Raw genomic sequence first — 23,475 nt, forward strand, 5'->3', positions numbered from 1 at the left:
TCGTCGCCTGACTCGACTCAACAGATTTCAGGCCTCCGGCAGTCCTCCGAGTGCTGGAAACCTGCTCTGGATCAGACAGTGCTATGTGCTCGCCAGACTGTAATCCCAAGGCTACTCTAGATCTAGGTCCCACTGAGGTGTGTCTCTCTCCACTGGTGGAGAGTGTGGGTGAGCACTGTGACAGGTCTTCAATGAGGGTGCCTTCAGATTCTTTTTCTGAGGTGTCTTTGGGGCTTGATTTGAGGTCTTGGGTCATGGACTCCCTCACCTGTTTCCCAGACGTGCCTGCGAAGCGAAGGAGAGATAATTAGTGCGTGGCAGTGGCCTGTGAAAGACTCGCAGCATGGTTGTCTGATGGATGTTGCACTGCTGGATCCTCACTTGGTAGAGCACCACCGACCTCATTGTCAGCACAGGATTGGTCCAGAACTTCGCCGGCCAGCTGGATGACTCGATTTTCAAAGTCTGTTAGGGCCTTGGTGTCAGGCATTCCTCCACCAATCTGTGACCTCTCCCTCTTCTTGTGTGCCAGCTTGTCCTGCATGAATACAGGTGGAGAGAGTGTAAGTGGGATGCCTGCCAGGCCAGATGATAAGTATGCCTGGATGTGTGGGTGGTGAAAGGTGCCATGGAAGTGAGACCCCTGTGGATGTGCGATGAGTGATTTGAGAGTGACTTACCCTGGCGGAATGGAGGAGATCATTCATCCTCTTGTGGCACTGAGTGGCTGTCCTGTTTTGCAGAGCGTTGGCACTGGCCACCGCCTCCCAAGCTGGATTGGTAATATTGTGGCCCCTCCTATGGCACTCAAGGGACACGTCACTAAACCAGGGAGCCTGCAGTCTTCTTGCCTTTCAGGGCCATGTCTTCTGTGCAGCAGTTCTGGGCTGGAAGCACTAACGGGTGTGCATGCGGCTGCACTTTAAATACGGCACCCGGTGTGTGGAAGTGGTGAAGTGACGTCGTGGCGGGTGAATCGAAGGCCGCCTGCCAGTGAAACAGCGTTTTTCCCAGGAATGCATGATTTAATGAGGCAGGATTGGGACGATGCGGTGTGAAAAACCACCATGGCGGCCAGCGTTCTTTTTCCCGCCCACTACCGCACTTAGTTCAAGTCTAGGACGATTCCACCCAGCATACCTTAAGACTGTATGTTTTTCTTTAAAGAAAAATCTCACTTTGTTGATGATTTATAGGATTTAGTGTACTTAAATATTCTTAGGCTAGCCTTCAAGGAAATATGTATTCACATATAAGACAAAAAATGAAGATTGCTTTGATTTTTCTTGAGTCAGTTCCATGAAGAACTTGCCATTCACTTGCGTTCACACTCACTTTCTTACATATAAAATGGAGCAGCTCTTACTTGTGTTCTGGAGCAGCTCCATCGTTTTGTTAACTCATGATTGGCACCTCAGTCTGGCCTAGAAACCGATCCTAAAGCTGAGTAGATGATAGTACCCATAAGCTTACAGTGCAGAAGGCCATTGAGATTAACATATCTCTGCTGGCTCTTTGTTATATTAATGCAAAACTAATCCCACTGCTCTATTCTCTTGTATAGTCCTGCAGCATTCTCTAATTGAAACATTTGTCTAAATTCCTTCAGCAGAAAGCTGTTAGAAAATTGAATTATTTACCACAGGAAGTAGCTGGGGTAAAGATCAATTACAGCTAAGAACACGTTTACACTTTTTTTTAATCTCACATTTGGTTGTCTTATTAGTTGACCTTTTCTCTTATTTAAGTGCAATGATAGTATTTTATAGTTTTGAGTTACACGCATTCACCTTTTGTACAATATCAGTGCCCCATTCACACATGTCCACTTGTTTCGAAATATTTTAGATTGTTTTGCCATTTTTAAAAATGCTAAGGTCTTATGCAACAGAGGCAAGTATTCAATATTGAAGAGAAACCTGAAGTTCCTTTTATATAAATCGCACAAAACTTATAAAGGACTTTTCATACTTATAAAAATAAACCTAAACAGCTGACTAGAATGTTGTGTTTTACATCTAATTCCTGTTTTGGACTCCTATTGTGACTTAATTCAACAAAACTCCAACAAATTTGAAACTGTGACATTGATTATTATTTTATGTCTCAGAAATTCTTCACCCATGCTTAAAATTGTAAAGTGAATTGTCAAGTGAGAAAAACAGCTTGAAGAAAACATTTCCAGTTTGTCTGCTTATGCAATTAGATAAATTGATCCAACTGATACTATGGGTGGAATCATCTGGTCTCATTGGCGACGGGCGTCATGGCGTAGGGGTGGGTACAATTTGTCGTTGGGGGCAGAAATCGGTTTCATTCTGCTATGAAAGCACAGTAGGATCATCTGATGGTGTCCACCATGGCGGAATGAGAATCCCGCTGGAGGCTGGCATGAACCCGATTTGCATCCCGGCCCAGAATACGTTTGGACATGTGTGACATGCAGAAGTCGGGACTTACCGTCAGGGCCTTGCACAGATTGTGGACGTCCTAAGAGCAGAAGATGCTGGAGCCCTACATCTACCGGAGCCTGGAGGAAATGTGTATCGCATGCTGAGTGGGTTCTCATTGACATGGCTTCACCACGAAGCAGTTCATGGAAGGTGGGAGGTCTCCGTCGAAGCTTCGGAGCATTACTCTCTCGGCCACAGGCCGCGATGGATGATTGGCAAGGTGGGGGGAGAACGGTCCAGCTGTGACTTGGAGAGGAAGGTGTACTAGGGGATGGTGAGGTGTGGGTTGGAGGGGTGGGGGGGTGGTGTGGGGAACAAAGGTATCGGTGGAGGGGTGAGGTTGAGGGGGGATCGAAGGTGTCAGAGGGCTGAGGTTGGGAGGGGGGAGGAGGAGGGGGTACAGGTGAGGAGGGGGTAACGGAGAGAATGCAGCAAGCAGGGAGGTAGGTAAAAGCGGGGAGGAGGGAGTTTGAAGGGGGAAAGGTGTCAGGGGCAGGAGGGTATGGTGGGGGGAGGTGGTGTGCTGGGAGGAGGAGGGAGTTTGGAGGGGTGCCCAGGGAGGAGAAAGTTTGGGGGGGGTCGTGAAGGAGTGAGTCCGGATGGAGGAACGTGTCCAGGGGGGATGGAGGAGGGAGTCTGGAGGTGGGAGGGGGCATGGAGGAAGGGAGGGGGCAAGGTGTCCGGGGGAGAGGAGGGAGTCGGGGAGGGGGGATAGTGTCTGAGGGAGAGGGGGAGGGGGAAGGTGTCAGAGTGGAGAGGGAGTCCGGAGGGGGAAAGGTTTCTGAAAGGCGCCGCCACACACACATATACACATACACATGCACACCCTCCAGACTCTCATATGGCCTGGCTGCATGCAGCTGAACTGCTAGTTGGCGGGGATGCAGGGAAGGACTTGCGAAGCCTGTAAATAGAGCTGAAGGACAACATTACACATTATTCAGTGAAAGTGAATACATTTTCAGATTATAATGTGACAAAATGTGTTCACCCATGCAACCACTTGTGAGGCCTACCACTTCTTCTAGGTGCTACCCTGACATCCGCAGCAGAGTGGAGACAGCCTGTGCAATAGCTGGCCCTTTTGCCTCTGATGACTCCGGCGTGGGTCCTCTAGAGAGCCGAAGGCCTCGAGGACCCTGGCTTGCTTTGGCTGTCCTCCTGTAGGCCAGTTGCTCCCTCTGCGGTAACAGAGGATGAGGTTGAGGGGGCACAGGCAAAAGGGATCAGGGCGGGGGGGATAGTGGACAGCCTCTGAGATTCCTAAGCGGATGATCCAGGGGTGTTCAGCTGCCGCTCCTCCTCCCTTCAGTGCCCAAGGGCCCCAGCCTGACTCCTTGAGGGGAAGCAGCACCTGGAGGGATGTCCAGGTGCACCCATTTCTCTCTTGCATTGCCACTGCAGGAACTCGCGCATGGCTACTGCGATGTTTGCTGGACAAAGGTCTCCATGGCATCCTCCATCATTCCCATAGAGACCTCCATGCACACTCATATAAGCACAGCTTCATCAGAGAGCAGGTGAATGCACTCCTCTGACTTGCGTGCCACTCTGTTGAGGGCATCCAACAGCTCTGCGTGACGTTCCCCCGCCTTCTGACTGCACGATGAGTTAGAAGGCCAAATCTAGAGGCTCATCATCTGACTCTGACCTCACAGATGTCTATTCCCCAGCAGCCCTCTGAGGGCTGGTTGCTTGGCTGAACCTGCCTCCTCCTGTTTCCAACATGTGTCCATGCGGTGACCACCAGATTGTGAACTCAAGCCTGCTCTAGATCAAGGTCCCACCGAGGTGTGGGTCTCTGCGCTGGTGGAGGGTGTGGCTGGTGCTGTGATGGGTCTTCCAGGCTGCTTATTGCCAGCTCTTCAATGGAAGAGGTGTCTGCTGGAGTTGAGGAGCTGGGTGGAGCTGAGGGACTGACTGGCTGGCTGGCTGAGGGCATCAGTCGCTTGGCAAAGCTCGCTGTGAACCAAAGTAGAGATATTAGTGCATGGCAGCAGAGTCAAAAGCAGGAGAGAGAGCACTCAAAATTGCGTTGAGAGAGGGATGATGTGGTGGAGGATCCTCACATGGGTGTTCGCTGCCGACCTCACGGTTGCTGCAGGCACAATCCACGTCCTCACGAGTCAGCACGATGGCACACTCCTCAAAGTGAGTGAGGGGCCTAATGTGGGCCATTCTACCCCTGGTCTGGCACCTCTCCCTGCTGTTGTAAGCAAGCTTCTCCTGCATGAAAACAGACGGGGAGAGTGTGAGCAGGATGCAAGGCACTGCGTGGAATGTTGGTGTGGTGAGCAGAGTCATGGATGGGATGAGGATGTGAGCTCCAGAGGATACAAGCCTGATGGAGTTGGGAGGGTGTGTGGGAGAGTTAGTGGCGTTGTCCCTTGAGGTGTGAAATCCCTGTGGATGTGTGATGGGTTTGTGAGTGAGAGTTGAGAGTGATGAGGTGGTTGACTTACCCTACAGATGAGAACATTCACCCTCTTCCTGCACTGGATAGCTGACCTCCTCTTTGCTCTGGTGGTGCTGACCACCACCACCACCACTGCCACTGCCTCCCAGGCCAGATTGGTGATTCTGGTGGACCCCCTGCAGCCGGAGCAGGGATAGAGACATTGAGGCGGCCTTCCACTACATCCAGCAGGTGCCCCAGAGTGGCGTCACTAAATTTGGGGGCTGCCGTCTTCTTTGCTTTAGGGGGCCGTCTGTCGCCTGGAGCAGTCCAGGCCTGGAGACATGAGGCAGAATGTTTCGTCCTGTGGGCGGGCGTGTGCCCGACCCGAACAGGAGTGAAATAATGCACGATGATGTTGGGCAGGCGCCCCGACAAGATTGCACGCACTCGCAATATTTCACTTGGCGGGCGCACTCAAGAGGCGGCAGCGTGCCTGCCCACAATTAAGAGGCCTATTAAAGCCATTAATCAATTAATTAAATTGAATTTTTCACTGGCCGTCCATGAGTTTGATTGGCAGGTGGGCGGGCCAATAGGCCAGGCGGCTTTTGCATTTTTAAGGAAACCTCATCCACGGGCGGATGAGGCTTCGGACAGTAAATAAAAAAACAAGAAAAAAATTTTAAAACTCATTTTTAACATGTCCCTGCTCTTGTGACAGAGTCACATGAGGGGACATGTTTTACTTATTTTTAAAATCTTTCTTTTTAATTTTAAAAATCTTCAGCTCCCTGAGGCAGCTCTGTGCCTTCAGGGAGCTTTCACTGAGTATGAATATGCACACTTCAGCGCTCGCGGTCCTCCCGCCCCCAACCGGCAGCGCTGAGGCTCTGAGCGTGCGTTTCATGCTGGCTTGGCCATTAATTGGCCAGCCAGTGCAAAATCGCAGTCTGGGCCCGATCTCGGGCAGCGGTCGGTTTCGCAGCAGCTTTTGGGCCTACCTGCCATGCCTGCCCTACGAGGTAAAAACCCTGCCCATGAAGTAGGCTGTGCTCTGGTGCACTTTAATTACGGTGCCCAGAGCGAGGAAGCACTGAGATCACAGCTTGATGGGCAAATCCGAGCCCGTCCATCTGCGACCCGGCATTCTTAATGAGGCATGACGCGCCCGGAAGGTGACAGTATGCCTGGCGGGTAAAACGTTATTTTTAACGCCCGCTATCACACTTATTGCAAATCTGAGACGATTCCGCCCTATGAAAACCAATCCCCAGTATATTTTTGTCTTTAGGTACTAAAAGGGGACTTGCAACCTGCAATAGAAACTCACGAAATGTTGTACCAGGTTACACAGCGACACAAATTTCTACCAGAGGTAAGAAGATTGTTGAAGTTCATTGCATAAATGGATTTTAGTATTAATGCATAAAGCCTACTCTAGTGAATTAAATTCCTGCTAGGCTTTAAAATTACTTCCATTCTCCCTTCTCTTCCTTCTGGCCCTTTTTTGGAAACTGCAAACTACATCCACTCTCCTGTAATATAGGAATTTTCAGACGTTTCTCCCTTGTTCATGGCTTATTCCCTTGGATTTCTGCCTAAACTATAAAATGTTTTGTTAAATCACTATGTGGAAAAGGCTTTGCTGATATCAAAATTTTAAATGTCACTGCAGTGTCCTTTTTTTATAAGCACCAACCAGTCCTTAGCATGCTAAACATGAATGACAACAATATAGAGCAGAAGCATCCACAAGTAGATTCTAGACTGCCATTTTCTTCAATTATTATTGCAGTTTTTCATAAGCTGTTAAGGTCAGCCTTTTCTTTGGAAGATGAGAATTGAACTTGATGCTCATTTTCGTATTTTGATAAGCTGGTCAATAATTTTTGAAGAGTTTTAAAGAAATCCCAATGTACTATAAAAACAAGTCAGCATTTCAAATTCATATTGGTCAGTGTTGTATGTACATTGAGGATAGGGGAAGTCTGGGTTTCCTGACATGCAGAGTGTGTCTTTTGGCCCTGACAGATTTCCCTGTCGCAAGTCAGCCTGATGGACAGGTTTGATTTCTAGTTGAGTGGAAAGCCTTTGAGCGGGACTAGGTAGGTCTAATCCTGGACCCCGGGAGGGTGGGTGATGGTAGCAAGGGGAGAGTCCAATCCCAAACCGCAGGAGTGGGGGGCATTCAATACCTTACTCTGGGAGTCTTTGTACGGGAGGGGGATCCGGGGGACTGGGCGAAGCACCCCTGCTTCACCTGGCCTACAAACAAGGCGCTGGCCTTCTCCCCGAACCTGTCCTCATTTTGTTTCAGCTCTGGGATTTCCTGGGAAATCCAGCCGTGCACTGCACGCCTGCAAAGCAGGTTAAATTCGAGGCTACTAACAGATGTAAAATGCCAACCACCTCCTGGGAGCCCATGTCCTGCTCTGGTACCACATGGAAATAGGTGAATTTGGTAACAACTAAGATTATATACAGTCTGACTATACATCTAGGAAGTAGGTTGAAGTTGGCAGCAAAGATGCATAGTTTTTAGCAGGGGCTAGAATTAGTGGCTTCAATCTTCCCGATAAATCACAGCAAATTCTGTTTTGTCCATGACTTCATATTAAGCAGTCAGTCTGGTAGCATATCTTTGAAGCTGATAAGAGAATTAGTGGAGAGTAGAACTCAAGAAATGTACAAGATTTTGTTTTGCTTCCCACTGGTGTTGCTTATGATTTAAATTTGTCTGACTTCTATTTTCAAAGGCTTTTACCACTGACTTTGCGGTCCATTGGGCTCAACATCCTTTAAGACCAGAGTTCATTGAAAGTACTTATTTCCTTTATAAGGTTAGTAAGCACCATTAGTATTTAAAAGTAGCCAAAACATTCTGCAGCTAAAAAAGTAGAAATTCTGCACTCCGTCAGAGTTAATATCTGCTATCGTTTACAGTCAGTTCTTTTGCTTAAAATCTTTTAGATGTGTATTCTTCCTTTCTTCCTTACCATTCTTAAATCTTTCATATTTTCACGTTAAAGTGCAGCTGCCTTCAGTCAGATCCAATTTTCATAACAGGGATGACCAATTTAGGAGAGAGCCTAAAATTTTCAGAGTTGTTTGGAGAGGTCGGGTACCCTTTTGGAGAGGTCCAGGGACACCTTTGGAGAGGTAATTTGTCCTTTGGGAGATGCAAAAGCAGGCATGAATGGGCGTAAAAAGTGGATAATCTCTCATCGGCGCTATCAAGGGAACTGTTAATCAAGTCGTCAATGGAACTGTCAAGGGTTTTAAATCTCCTGGCTGTTAAATTTAAAAAAAAAGTCTGCAGTTTATAAAAAGCAATGCTTGCTATTTCACCCTGTTGTTGACATAAGCCTGAGGGCTATCATTATTGGGTTTGTGCTGCATGACTGATTTCACAACCTGCCATTATCACAGTGGGGTACCTGTCGGTTCAGTTTGATTGACAGCTCCAAGTGCTTATAAAGTCTTCGATGTGGGCTGTGAATACAAATGCTTGTTATAAGGGATTAAGTGGTTGAAGGAATTTAAATTTAGTGGATGGCTTTTTATCAATGAGTGTTTTCAAAAAAGAGTGAAGTTTTTATTTTATTTCCTTTCAACTTGGGTTGAGAGGTCAGCCCATGGTGGATACTGGGTGAGTTGACATAGAGGATGTCAGGATAAAAGGACATGGCTGGAGGGCAAAGGTTGGCATGATTTGGCACTAAGATGCTATAGAGGGCCATGGGGGTGGGGTGGGTGGATGGGCATAGCTTGGCATGGAGGATATGAGGGGCCATAGTGGTGGGGGGGCATGGGTCAGTATGGATGAGGCATAGGGAGTGTGCGGGGGTGAGGAGGTGTGAGTGGGTGGGGTGTGAGGGTGAAGACTGAAGGGCTGTTTTTGGGTGTTTTTTGCAGCTGGGGCCAAAGTGCCAGATCACCGAGGCCAGCCTTTCGCCCAGCCAGCTAGCCCCTGTGCTGCCTCCGAACAGTTTCTGATGTCAGTGGGCCCAGCTTCTGCTATAACCCACCGACCCCCAACACTAACCCCCATTCCTGCTCCCCCATGCTGGAGCGAAAATCATAACTTCCAGGGCTGTGCTTCAGGAATCTCTCAAATCAACCTGGGAACAAAAACTCAGGCCTTGGTGTAAGAATTACCAGCTAATAATCAGAAAGTATGATGCTGTGGCTGTTGGTAATGCGACTTCTCGCTAACATTTCTCTTTTATTTAATATTATGTTAATTGCACCTTTTTTTCCAAATCAATAATTACCATTTATTTCTGCCAGCGGAAGTCTATTAAAAGTTGATCAAGGAGAATTATTTTCCTCCAGTCTTTAAAGTCAAAAATGAAGTTTCCCTTCTACCCTTCCTATCACTGCTTTGTACTTTTTTTCTGTAATCAGGCCACCAAAGACCCTTATTATCTCCACGTTGGTAAATCAGTTGTCGACAGTTTAAACCAGCATGCACGAGTGCCTTGTGGATTTGCTGCTGTGCAAGATGTCCGAACTGGCAATCATGAGGACAGGTACGTTGGCATCAGGAGTGCAGTATAACTTGCAACATTCAGTCCAAAAATTCACTGAGTTATTAGCTTTTTAGGGTCAGAACAGCCTGACTAAATGATCCCTTTGCAGTGAATGGCAGTTCAAAGGAAGAGATTGATTTCTTTTTGGTTCACTTTAAATTAAATCAAAGTAGCCAGTAGAAAAATACCATCATGTACTCATTAAACAAATGAAACATAAAAAGATCTTTCTTAAGGGAAGATAGAGATACCTTTGAAAGTAGAGATAGCTTGTCCTTTAACTTAATTTATACAAGACCTTTGGGGGTTAAATATAAATTTTGTAGCAGAAATCCAAGGGTGTAAATGTCTGTTTTCTTCCATAATAACCATCTTGGTATTCAAAGTATGGGCTAAAAAATGCATCTTTCAGTCACATATTTCAATTATATTTTTAGATTATTAATTTTGAAGAAAATATGCAATCCTGTTTATCTTGAGTTTATTGTCTATATTAATTGGTTTAAAAAATTAACTTCAAATCTTGACAATTAACAGTAAATATTTGCTGCTTTTTGATGTTTATAACAACTGGCTATCAACATCTCAGTAGCAGTAGGATATAAAAATTTAACAACAGCTTTTCTTATTTTCTGTGATTTAATCAAGATTCTTCAAATCGGAATAGAGTAATTTCCTTCTGATTAAAACTTCCATGTTTTGCCCTCAGTGCAGGTCTACACTTAACATTGGTATTTGGCTGGTGTGATCTCTAACTAACTGCACTTAATTCTTGGCAAACTGAATGCATCTGTTAGGTAGATGAAGTAATAAACTGTGATAGATTATATTCAACTCTGGGCACGCTTGTTCCAGACAGTTTGAGATCATAATCTCAGCTACAGAAATTAACTGTTCATGTACTTTGAAGCAGTTAATAATTGCCATCAATTTGAAATCTAGTATTGCTTGTTTTTTTTAAATTGGAAATTCTGAATAGCTAGAATTGATTTTACAGGAATGTATGAATTGCTATTCTGTATATTAAACTAGCTTTTTTTATTTTTCAAGGATGGATTCATTTTTTCTGGCTGAGATGTTCAAGTACCTATATTTGCTGTTTGCTGATGACAATGAGTTGCCCTTTAACATAGATGACTATGTTTTCACCACTGAGGCTCATTTACTGCCTCTTGTACTAGCCACAGTCTGTCAAACCTGTAGTAGAAATATAACGGTAGGTCACTATGGTTTCATTGCCTTTTTTTGGTATTATATCTCATATGTTTTTGTACCTTAGTACTTAATGAAATGGCTAAGACTTTGGCCCTACGAATTGGATCCCACCCAATCTGAATTTGGATTGCTACAAACTGCATGTAGCAGATTGTCCATTTGCCTCAATAGTTTAGTACCAGCAAACTGCAGGTGTCAGTTGCTGCCAAGAGCACCTGATTGGCTGGTTGGGGCACCCATCGATAGTTTCGAGGTGAGTTTGGCTGGTGGGGGAAGGGGTGAGAAAATTAGGGATTGTCAGGTGGCGAACGTGGCTGGCACTGGCCTGCGGTTTTAATCTGGAGCTGGGAGGAGCACCTCTTTTTATATTCAGGTAAGTATTGTTCTAAGCTTACCTTTTGATGGCAGCCTCCAGCAATCCCTTTTAAAGTCTGAGGGAAATTGGTTGCTTGGGATTGGAAGGGTGGACTCAAAAGGTCCGAACAGTCTCCTTCTCTGCCGTGATGATTCAACAGCAGGTGTATGAAGTGTACAAGATTATGAGGGGCACGGACAGGGTGGATGGGGAGCCACTGTTCCCCTTAGTTGAAGGGTCAGTCACAAGGGGACATAAGTTCAATGTGAGGGGCAGGAGGTTTGGGGGGATGTGAGGAAAAACCTTTTTACCCAGAGGGTGGTGACGGTCTGGAATGCACTGCCTGGGAGGGTGGTGGAGGTGGGTTGCTTCTCATCCTTTAAAAAGTACCTGGATGAGCACTTGGCACGTCATAACATTCAAGGCTATGGGCCAAGTGCTGGTAAATAGGATTAGGTAGGTAGGTCAGGTGTTTTTCACATGTCAGTGCAGACTCGATGGGCCGAAGCACAGTGTGATTCTGTGATTTTATCAGAAAGTTCAGAGGATGGACAGTGGCCAGAAGTGCGTGTTGGCAACATGCATAGCTGAGGAGAGGGCCTTCCCCCTTGATTTTTACGTGTGGAAGCTCATGAATAAGCTGCCACCAGGCTTGCCGTTCTGTGCTGGACACCTGCCACCTCCTACGGCTGCCAGCCCAATCAGAGGACTGGCAGCTCAGCAGGAATGGTGGCCACTGCTGAGCGATGGAGGGGCCCTGCAGCCTATACCTGGTAGAAAAGTTAAAAAGACAACTTAAAAGTAATATTGATGGAGGGAAAACCCCTCTCATTTTATCACTAGAGCCATAGGGGCTGCCTTCCCTGCTTGTGGTCCCCTCTTTGAATGTAATATTGCTCTCCCGCTGGGCTGCCGTTGCCGTTGGGAGGTCACCTGTGTTCTGCTGGTGGTCTCCAGATTCATCGGGGGGGTTAATCTATCTCGGCAAGATGCCTAGTAAAAAGGCCACTAATAGGCCAGTTCAATGTGTAAATTTGCTTCCTGCCTCTTGTGGTGGGAAGCCTGACTGAAGCCAGCCTTGCCAATGGTAAAATTCCCCAATGTGGGACTTAGTTGGGGAACCGATCCACCGCAGCTCCTCATGATTTGACTGCATCCAGTTTCTGCACGGATTCTCTGCACTGCTCCCTGTGAGGTTTGCTGCACTGGGTGAAGGGCCCTCCATCGGAAGATTGCTCCGAAATATCACTGGAAGGTATTAGTGCATTTTCCTTTTTGTCTGATCAGGGTCAGGGATAAGTTGTCAGTCTTGTGGAACAACTACTTGCATTTGGCAAGCTTGATGAGACACTGAACTATATGAACTGTGAAAGTTTCCAATAATAGGTGGAAATGGACAGCATATGTGAGGCCTCTATATATGGATAAAGATACTTTTTACAAGTTATTTTCGGTCTATTTAGTGGCAAGAAATGGATCTGGCCAAATTGTGTGACTATTTCAAAGTGTGTACTTTTGAGCCATTCAGCACAAATGTGATTTTGTTGTTCACATTGTGACATAGTTTTTATTGTGTTTGTCATCCAATTGTATCCATGCGGAAACAGAAGAATGACTTGCAATATAAAGTGTTCTATATCAATTATTTCAATCAATTTATCCTTTTTCCTTTTGCCCAGAGTGTGGAATTGGAAAAGAATGAAGGTAGTGTCCTTTCCCATATGTGCCCCAGTGCTCAAAGCTTGTTTCCTAATAACCCGTCCTACGCACAGAAAATAAGAGAGACCTACAGAGATATAGTTCTTGATGCAAGCTCACGGACCTCCACAGAAAGGTATGTTCTTTCTACAGGTTTTGCAATTTAATCATATGAAATCACATGAATTGTGTTATTGACAAGTAACACAATTTTTTAAAAATGCATAAATAACTTTATTGAAATAGCATAGAAAAAAATTTGTACACACGTGAAAAGCATTCGTGCAGTAATATTCAGAGAGCTTCCTTTTAAGCAATTAGCATAGAAGAAGCTCTGTTGTTTTTAACATGATATCCTCATACAATTTTTTAAAAGAAAATGTTTAACCTTGGATAAAGACTGTGGGCTATAAAAGGACGTGAAATTAAGAAAACAGCAGGTGGAATTTAATGACCCCTCACCAAAATGGACTGGGAGGTAGTGGGGGCCTTCTAATTGGGTGGGAAGGCACAGGATGGAAGGCCTGTCACCTTCTTGACACTCCCCCCCCCCCCCCCCCCCCCCCCCCCCCCCGGCAACCACCCAATTAATTCAGGGCAGGGAAGATAGAGGTCGGCCTTCCTAGCTGTAAACCTGTTGAAGCCCTTGAGCAGCCAATTAAGAGCCACATACCATCGCTGGTATTTTTCCTGTGACAGAGGGCCCATGCCTGTGGGCCTGGGGGGAAGGAGCTTCTGATCTGATCCCACAGAGGATCCTGGCAGCATCATAGCCTGTTCCCCTGCAAAAGTCTCTCCTGTCCTCCGCATCGACCACTGACAGCTACACCGCCATGTCGCGAATTCAAGCATAGAATAGGTGCCACCCATAGGGGAAGGCGGAATTGAAAACAGGGGTAGAATCTTACCTATGCTGGGAGGGCTGGGCGGGAGGGGGCTGGAGCAGGTGCAGGGCCGATCGCCGCCTACGATTAGCTGCGCAGCACCATTTTATGTGGGCGGGCCAAATAAGACCTGACCAGCTTAACGCACGGCCCGTAGCGCTCAGCGCTACCTGTGCGGGCGAGGGGAGGAGGGAGAGTCGGGGCCTGCACTCTTTCGCGCACGCGCGAGAAAGAGCACAGAAATCTCCCTGAGACACAGAGCTGCCTCAGGGAGATTAAATTGATAGTGAAACTTTTCAATAAATGAGCTAAAAAATTATTTAAACATGTCCCCTCATGTGACAGTGTCACATGAGCTGGGACATGTTTGTACATTTCGCAAAATTTATTTAATTATTTTATAATACCTTCAGGGAACCTCACCCCACCCGTGGATGAGGTTTCCTGAAAAATGCGATGGCCGCTTCGGCTCTTCGCCTGCCCCCCAACCTTAAGGTTGGACGGGCAGTGTTGTTAACGACGTCAATTACTTTTTTAATGGCCTTAATAGGCCGTTGACAGGTCGGTGGGCGCTCAGCCACCTCCGGCGTCCGGCTGCTGAATGAAAAATCGAAATGACGCGCGATGACGTGGGGACGCACGCCTGACATCATGGCGCGTCATTTTATGTGTTGGCGGGGGCCCACCCCCGCACGCCGACTGCAATATTCTGCCCTCTCTTTTCCTTGGTCACTGTCACCAACAGTTCAGTTGAATGAATCCCTACCCTCTAAGGCACAGTGTGTGTTTGGAACTAGGAGAATAAATGTATGAACAAAGACAAGAGACAGCATCAACCAAAACAAGCTACTATTGAGTTTGAGAACCATATCCTAACTTAACTGGCCTCACTGGTTTTGAGATTATTGTGAAACTTGCATGCGTAAAGAATATTCTGACCTTGTTGCACAAAAACATGACATTGTAGTGGCTATTTCTCATCAGTCAAGTATGCTTTGAAGAACAGATGAAAGTAAATTTTTCAGTCAGCATGAGTTGTATTTACAGCTGCCCAACCTGTCTTCTGCTTTATGGAAATCAGACTATTAGCCTTTTACATTTATCAGAAAAAATCCAAGTGTCACTGAGAGTAAAGACAGCTTGCTGGGTCGCTAAGATTTACCAAGCAGAGTGTGCTAATGATTATAGTGGGCCCAGTTTCAAATGCATCATCCAGCAAGGTGCACTATTTCCTCAGTCTAAGGTCTATTTTTGCAACCCAAGCGTTCAAGGCCACTGACCCCTCATTATCCCTAATAGTCACCTCATGAGCATTGAATGCATTTGCTTTTGACAGTTGGTTGTCTGACTTGTGGAAATGTATAGCCTTGTTCAGTAGTCCCTAACCCAAGCTACTGGCAGTTAAAGACCTTCTGATTATCAAATATGGAGTACCGTAGCAAATACGGCCCCTCCCGCCCGGCGGGGTATTACGATCCCGCCGAACTGAATGGCGTTTTAAATGGCTCGTCACATCCGCCAGGGGGAGACACGCTGCGGCGGGGCCGTAAAATCCTGGCCACTGTCCCTGTCGGATTGCAAACAGTAAGCTTAAGCACAGATTGGCCATACTCTCAACAGGCGGAATTTTATGGCCCCCTCAAAGCCGGGGCGGGGCCGTAAAGTGCTGTGAGCCATTCAAAAGTTAATTGACTTTGGCACCGTAAAATCCCACTGGCGTAAAATTCCGCCCGATTCAGGAGCATGTAAATATTGGACCGCTGCTGAAGCCTAAGGGGCTAAAAAAACAACACTTCTAAACTTTCCTTTGTGTAGGTATCAGCTGTGGCTCAGCTGGTAGCACATTCATCTTTGATTCATAAGGCTCTCCCATCCAGGGCTTGAGCACAAAAACAAAAGCTGATACTCCAGTGCAGTACTGAGTGCTGCACTGTTAGAGATGCCTTCTTTCAGATGACATGTTAAACTGACGCTCCATCTCCCTGCTCAGGTGGATGTGAAAGATCCCATGGCACTATTTCGAAGAAGAGCAGGAGAGTTATCCCTGATGTCCGGGCCAATATTTATCCCTCAAACAGATTATCTGGTCATTACCACGCTGCTGCTCGTGGGAGTTTGCTGAGTGCAAATTAGCTTCTGTGTTTCCTACATTACAACAGTGACTACACTTAAAAAAAAATACTTCATTGACTGTAAAGTGCTTTGAAATGTCTGGTGGTCATAAAAGGTGCTATAAATTTAAGTCTTTCATTTTTTTTCTTCATGGCCCTGCAAAATGTTTATATTTGGCTTCTTGCATTAATCATCAAGCTGCATTAGGACGTTTGAAATATATATGCTAAATATTCAACAGTACAACGTTTTTAAAATATCACAAGTTGGCTCATTTAAACTTCTATTTAATGAATCTAAGTCCTGAAGAATAGATCCCTTGAATATATGTGTGCAATTATGTGGAAATTTTCTTTCTTTGCATATGATTTTACTCTATTCCAGGGACAAGTGTATGGAACCTTCCCAGCCTAAATCATTCCCTTCACTTCAGACAAAAGACTTTGTTGCTAATGGCATGGATCACGTGGAAATCTTGAAACAAATGGGGTTCACTGTAGTGTCAACAAATGATGGACGTATCCAGCTAACACATACGCCTGATCAGGTCAGTAGCTGGAATGAAGCTGGACAGAGGAGAATAATATTTACTGAGCTCAGCCTCGTAAAAGCAAATAAAATGGTACTAGTACAGTGTCTGTTTTACATTGTTCTGTGCTTATATGTTAGTCATTTATAAAACATTTTCTCTCTGCAATTTATGTTAATCCATGAGCTAGACGACACATTTATTTTTCAAAATGTAAATACCATAATAACCTGGAAAAACAGTATTATTTTAGTTCAATAGGGAGGGCACACCAGGCTTGTCCTTCACTTTAAATAGCTGATTGTTTATGAAATGTTGTGATTTGCCTTTCGAGTTTTGTTTAAAAAGTGGCTATCACTGCAAATGTTCACCTTAAGGCACTTTTCCTTCCACTCTCTCCAAATACACTTGTTCTATTCTTCTCTGTGGGAATGTATCCCAATACTTTACTCAAAACATGTTTAAGATCCTGAATTTTCAGGGAGATAACTGCATGAGAACTTGCCTTCTATTATTTTATAGTACAGATGATCAGTAACAATTGGACCACAAAATTACATATTTTTAGTGCAACTATTCTCAAATCTAAATTTTCATTTTCTTAGAAAAATCATTTTTTTTCTAAAACTAAGTAAAAGTCTATCAATTACTTTACCATATTTTAAATTGCAGAAGAATATCTATAACAATAATACAAATGCACTTTAGATTCAGAAGCCAGTGTGTACATGAACTTTTATAGACCCATACCATACCGCGCCCACTCATGCCTGCTTCCGCCCAACCCCCCTGACATGGAGAAAATTCTCCCCTTGGACAAAATAACATACTTCAACAGCAGATTCAAGAAGTACAACCTTGCACTCTGATATTAGCCTTAAACTGAATTGACAATAGACTAGTTCCAGAGTAAGTTGGGTGATGCTGAAACTTCAGCAATAAATGTATATATTAAAAATGCAAAATAAATACCTGGTTTGTATTTGGCTTATTGACGTAAGGAATGTCTTACTCAGGCTGCAAGTTCACAAAATGGTCAGAACGGCCTGAAGTTTATTGCAGAAATCATTGAACTGGTTCAGGCTCAGACGAGGGGAGAGATGACATCGTTTGCTGTGCAGATTATATCTCCCCCATTTTTGGGACAAGTGGTTTTAGCTGCAGGCCCGGCTCATTTTGGAATGGACCTCAGTAAACAGGAACATGGGGTGAGTTACATGTCCTTGCTATTTAAACATAAAGATGAGTAGTTGAAAGCATAACTAGTGGAATTTCTTGTAGGAGGGAGAGAAAAGGGTAGGAATTTGTGAAGAGCATAAAGTTGTGCTATCAGATAGACAATCTTATTCTTAGCACTTCCCTGGGTTTGTCTTAACCTTAATTGAGTGATATTTCTTTTATTGACTATTGAATTTCAAAACTGATGTGCTAAGTCATGAGTCCGGCCATTTAGTGATCTATAACTCACTGATTTTCTCATAAAATTAGTTTCATTTCTTGGTAGCCTTTAATCATTTCTTCGTGAGATTTAAGAACTGACTTCTTTCAGCCATCCATTTTGTAACTACTGTGTGTACCTTAATTACATTTTTTATTTTGCTAAGGGTATGACACATCCTCAAATAGGCAAGTTACTTGCTCCAAGAAATCTACTGACGCACCTCCAAAAGTCCCCTTGGTATTTCTCATCCTGATTTATTTTGTATTCTTTGCTCCTCAGAGGAAGTGTTTGGCCTCTAATAACGCTTCTGTACAGAGGCCAGCCAAGGAACTAATCACCTGTCAATCGGGGCTACGATCCTCTATCACATTGCCCCTCCAATCACTTTATTTTCCTCTTCTGCACTGCATTAATAGTTGTTGAGCTGTTACTTCATGAGCTTTTTTTGTCCTTTGTAGGTTAAAGGTACCTTGATAAAAGCCATCCCCTACACTGCCTGCTTAGATGTGGCAAACTCAGATGAGGTCCAAGGTAAAATTGTCCTAGCACAACGTGGAGACTGCATGTTTGCAATTAAGGCAAGGAATTTGCAGAAGGTTGGAGCCATTGGTGCTGTCATTATTGGTAGGTATTGTTTATTTTAAATATGTTGGTATAATTTAATTTATTATTTTAAAGTGGAAAAAACGCTGTAGGTTCTGTAACAGTAACTTTACATGTTATCTGAAATAGAGCCTTACAGAACCCACAAGACTTGAGTACCTTTTCCTGTCAGAGTGAATCACCTTGTACTAGAATGTCACCTTGATGAATTTGGAGGCATCTAGTAGCTATAAAATTAATTACACAAGGATTTTTTAGAAAAGAACATTTGTATGTTTCCAAAAGCTAGGTAGGCAGTGGTGAATTGTGTTTTATTTGTCAGAATAGTTCATTTTGTCTGCAGCTCAATTACTTAATTCCTTTACATTCCCTTTCAGATAATGTGGAAGGCAGTAGCAGTGATGCCTCCCCTGTATTCCAGATGGCTGGTGATGGAGAGAACGCCAGTGATATCACCATACCTCTCCTTTTCCTCTTTCACAAGGAAGGCACAATCCTACTGGATGCTTTGAATGAAAACCAGAATGTAGATGTACTGTTAATAGATAAATCCAAGCAGCTAGGGAAAGGTTTGTATTTTTTTTTTTAGCTAATCCTTAATAGGATGAGTTTTAGAACTGTGTTTGTAATTCAAGTCTTTTTTAAAATTCGTCTGTGTAGCTGTTAACCTGTTCAGCATGTCAAAGGCAACCGAAAGGTTAAGGAGGAACAAAGAGCTTTGGTCAGTCATGCACGATGGCTTTGGTTACACTAATGCTTTGAGTGGATTGAAAGGATGAAGAGAGAGTGTTATTACCGATGCAGTTGGTAAAGCTGAGTTATTTAAAAATCCCAGAGGGAAACTTTAAACAACTGTCATAACCTATAATTTTAAGTGTTATGTTTGGGATGTGACTCTAAATTCAGGAATCAGACCACCAGTTCTCGAGGTTTTACATTAAACTAAATGAAACATTTAATTAATTTATACAGGTTAAAATATATATACACATGGCTTCAAATTACTACTATCATAACTTTTAACAAATTCCTAAACTAATCTCCATTAAGGCAACAGCAACCCATAGACTTAACCAGACACCAGGCAAAGCATTTTCACCTTATGAATTCAAAATGAGGTTCTTTTCTCTTTGGTTCCTGTGGAGACAGTTGGAGGCCTACAGCTGCCTTTTGATCTCACATTGCCTATGCTCTGCACACCCAAAAACTGCTGAAGTTGTACCTACCACCGCCTATTGAATGTAAATTCTCATTGCATCACCAGCCTCTTCTAACAATAAAACCCCTTTCATAGTACCAATTTTATTAGTAACATATGGCTTGGTATCTGCTAGATAGGCGTCAGTTCTCACCCCACTTCTTGAATGCTCTATTCAAAAAATGCAAATGCACGCTATCTCTTTTACATATCAAAATGAGTACACATCAAAGCACCCAGATTAGCTGGCTTTACTCACATTAAGACACACACACAGACTAAACCTCTATTTTAAAAGAAAAAAAATTTCCAATAGTATTATATATGTTAATAGCATCATGACAGAGAGTAATATATAAAGAAGGAATAGACTAGAAATTGGTGATAGTGTCAGAAAACAGAGGAATCCTGTAGAAGCTTCTTTAAGAAGAGGGATGATAGTTTTGAAAAGCCTAGGAATCCTGGAGGATAAAGGATGGTTACCAAAGTAGGCAAGCACAGGACTGAGATGGGGAAGTTAGGCTGTTACAAGTTGGGTCAGAAGGATACTTTGAGAAATTATGCAATGTACATTATTGAAGTGATTAATTTGATGAGGGTCTGGGTGGAGAAGGTATTGGATAAGGTGAAGGGTTATGAGAAGCAAGGAAGAGAGGAAGATGGGGGATATAGAGGCAACTGAGCAGTTGGTTTCTATTTTGGAAACAAAGCAGTCGAGAAAAATCCTCAAGAATATTTGAAGAGTGGATTAAGAGCATGGGGGAGGGAAATGAGAGGAGATAATTTGTGATGGAGGGGTTGAAATTCATTTTGTCTTGTTCTTCAAGATAACCTGGAATAATAGGCAGGGTTTGGTCAGAGAAGGGAAAACTTGGTGCGACATGAAGTGGTCACGCAAGCTCTGGCTTATAAAACATTTGACATATTTCCGGTTGAGTTTTCATGGTATTTCAATAGTTGATTTTTGCTAGCTTATTCCGTAGTAGAAATAATTATGTAACTCTCTTGCTTGTTAGGGTAGTAATTCCATTGTTAAATTGCAATTTATTCCAGAAAGCAAAGATGTCGAAAAATCTACTGGAGAAATAACAATCCATATCCAAATTGAGTCTGTAGATGCACAGGTTGCTCAGCTAGAACTTGGCATAAGCTCACAGAGCTGTCCAGGGCCAGAGTCAACAGAGCATTCAGATGAGAATGCTGGCAGACTTGAAGAAGCCCAAAGTCAGGAAGTTGGTGAGCTTCCATCTGATGCAGAACAGGAAGCAATTGAAGACTACACATCTGTACCATTGGACTTTAAGGAAGAAGTGGATACTTCTGAAGAAACTGACAAGGATGAGCTATAAATACTGGTTTCTTTCAAAACAAAGTTTCATTTTGTTTAACTCTGTTTAAATGCAGAGGGACTGTGCAATCCTAGATTTTTCAAAAACAATGCTGCTTATATTAAATCTAGAATTCCACTCTTTGTTACCAGTTTTCTGGACAGGTCCTTCAGGACTAAGGAAGTGAACTATGAATTGGGAAGAGAAATTGCATTGCCTTAACTAAAGTACATATGCTTTTAATTTATTTTGAAGGTGGGAAATCGCCATCTTTTTAGGAAGTTTCTAAATACATAGGCAGAGCTATATATTAGTAATCTGTAATTATGCCTGTCGTGCTACAATATTGGGGATGATAGTGTTCAGAATGTAATCAGATGGTGCTCACTGAAATGAACATTTTGTAGATTGTATTGCTATGGAGGAAGCAATGAATTTTGGTTGAACGAGTTGCCTTTTACGATGCAAAGGAACCAGCTATTTAAAGTAACTTGCTATTACTACTGTACACTAGTAGTATACATGCAAATCAAAATAGAGAGTGGACCACATTTTTCAGAGTGATTTCAATTTAGGTTTGAGATGCACCTGGCAAAATTGCCCGAGTTCAACAAACTATTATTTCCCAACTCTGGCACCTGCATCAATGAAAACTTTTCAATCTACCTACAATTTCTGTAACACTGACATGGCATAAAACTGAACTACATTTTCAGACTAGCAATAAATATTTAGTCAATCATTTATAACGGTAGAAATGCATAAATATTGAAACTGGATACCAAGTCATTTGTACAGTATACAAATATGTTCATGAACAGATTGCAGGTCCTTTATACTAAAATGTTAAGCCAGTATCCACAGGGTTAAATTGTATGCAGGTTAATTCATTCATATATCAGGGACTTTGAAGAAAATTTGTTTATGAGCCTTCAACTTTTTCCCCAGTGGAAATGAATGAATTTTTTACTACATGAAAGCAAGTACAATGACACTGCAGTACTGAAACTCATTAAAATTGAATGTTTGATACTATCTAAGAAATACAGTAAAATAGGGAAACCTAATGGCAATTTCTGATGATTGGAATCTGAATACCTAAACCTTTTCTTTTGGTTGGTGGGATGAAAGGAAGTTTTTTTTGTAAATTATCTGACCAACCCAACTCTGATAGTAGCTCGAAGTCCAAATCAATGCAATTCTAAATGTTGCTTGTCACTTAGCTACAATTCAGCAAGAAGAGGCCAAAAATACACAAGCTGTCAAGAATCTGGTACATGTTTAACAGATCAAACCTTCATCAGCCAGGATATAACCTACCTCCAAACAACTTGTATAATGTCAGACCTTAAGAGGTATTTGTCACTTGCATACATGCTTCTAAAATGTATTTGGAGCAGCTTTAAAGAAACAAATAGATTTTTAAATCCCCACAATGAGAGTTCAGGAAAGGCGGATGAAGCTTTAAATTATAGCATTGAGTGCATGTTTGCTTATTGACCCTTGTGTCAGTAACTTAAGGACTAGCACAATTTAATCAGATGTTGTATGTGGGTTTTACGTGTTAGGACATTTGGTGTCATTAGAAAATGAAACAAACTGCAAAAGTATGGGTACAGATATACTGCCACATTCACTTTGCAAAACAATTTCAGGTGCTTGGTAATATGAAAATTATTTATAATTTAGATGTCAGATCCTGGTTGAATCCTCAACGCATGAGATATGAAACCTCCTATCGGAGTCATCACACCAGTATAAGTTTGCTTTGGGTGCTGTTCAACTCTAGGCCAGTATAAAGCAGCATTTTAAAAGACCATTGTAACTGCTTTTTAATACACTACATCAAGTCTTTAGATAAAGCAACACTGTCACGTGTGTTCCAAGAACAAAATGATGGAGGAAAGAGCAAATCTTTGCATACATGTCAAAGCATGCATGCAGCAGAATGTCATTGATACTCACTTGAGATTAGTCCACAACATAAGCATCTGACGTTACCTGTCTCCAATTGGTAGCTGCAGTTTCAATTTTGTATATTTGTCTGCATATCTACTGTGCTCAATTTCAGAAATGTTACATTTAAACTTTATTTTACATCAGCTTGGACCATGGAACGTTAAGTCACATAGTAAAACAGTAAAATCCAGTTACCATTTGCTCATTTTTTAAAAGGCAGGAGTAAATGTAAGTTGTTTTTTTTTTGGTTGAAATGATAGTTGAAGCTTTGGCCCTTCAAATTTATTTCAATTCAATATTCTTAACAGTAACAACTCCTCAGGCAGGATTATTTTTATGTATTCAAATGTAGTGTTTACCAGCTATGTAACCTTCAGTGGTTTTTAATTTAAACATTACTTGAGTATTTATGTTAATGAAACACTTTGGGCGGAATTTAATGTAGGCGATGGGGATCTCACCCGCTGGAGACCTGTTGTGAGCCCCACCTCGCCTCTTTAGGGAAGGCCTGCCATATTAAGTGCTAATCGGGCAGGCCTTCTTCAGAATCAAGGAGAGGCAGAAGTCCCCCCTACCAATCAGAGGCCAGCAGCTCTTCATTGCTCGGCAGCGCCACCAGAGAGGAGGTGGCTGCTGCCTGTAATGCCAGTGCTGCCAGTAATGAGGCCGAGGATCACTGAGGGACCCAAGCCACAGGTGAATGATTGTGGGAGGGGGATTGGAGGGTGGGAGTCATGAGGAAACGGGTGTAGGGGAGTTGGCAGTAAAGG

At 43.4% G+C, this 23,475-nt stretch overlaps 1 protein-coding gene across 3 annotated transcripts in view; it reads left to right on the forward strand.

Moving 5' to 3' along the window:
• The window catches only part of LOC144685605 (ER degradation-enhancing alpha-mannosidase-like protein 3), a 74,682-nt gene that overhangs the window by 45,695 nt on the left and 5,512 nt on the right, over window positions 1–23,475 (forward strand). For 2 of the 3 annotated variants that reach the window (XM_078550285.1, XM_078550287.1), the window contains 10 exons: window positions 6,143–6,226; window positions 7,608–7,691; window positions 9,259–9,383; window positions 10,434–10,599; window positions 12,633–12,787; window positions 16,032–16,194; window positions 17,193–17,384; window positions 18,076–18,241; window positions 18,598–18,789; window positions 20,472–21,490. In XM_078550285.1, coding sequence (XP_078406411.1) covers window positions 6,143–6,226; window positions 7,608–7,691; window positions 9,259–9,383; window positions 10,434–10,599; window positions 12,633–12,787; window positions 16,032–16,194; window positions 17,193–17,384; window positions 18,076–18,241; window positions 18,598–18,789; window positions 20,472–20,767 — 1,623 coding nt within the window. In that variant the 3' untranslated portion in view covers window positions 20,768–21,490. Of the gene's footprint in view, window positions 1–6,142; window positions 6,227–7,607; window positions 7,692–9,258; window positions 9,384–10,433; window positions 10,600–12,632; window positions 12,788–16,031; window positions 16,195–17,192; window positions 17,385–18,075; window positions 18,242–18,597; window positions 18,790–20,471; window positions 21,491–23,475 lie in introns of those variants that run through there. The other variant, XM_078550286.1, reaches the window with a different exon arrangement.

The sequence above is a fragment of the Cetorhinus maximus genome, chromosome 10 (genome assembly GCF_964194155.1).
Source record: "Cetorhinus maximus chromosome 10, sCetMax3.hap1.1, whole genome shotgun sequence".
In the NCBI taxonomy this organism is placed as follows: Eukaryota; Metazoa; Chordata; class Chondrichthyes; order Lamniformes; family Cetorhinidae; genus Cetorhinus; species Cetorhinus maximus.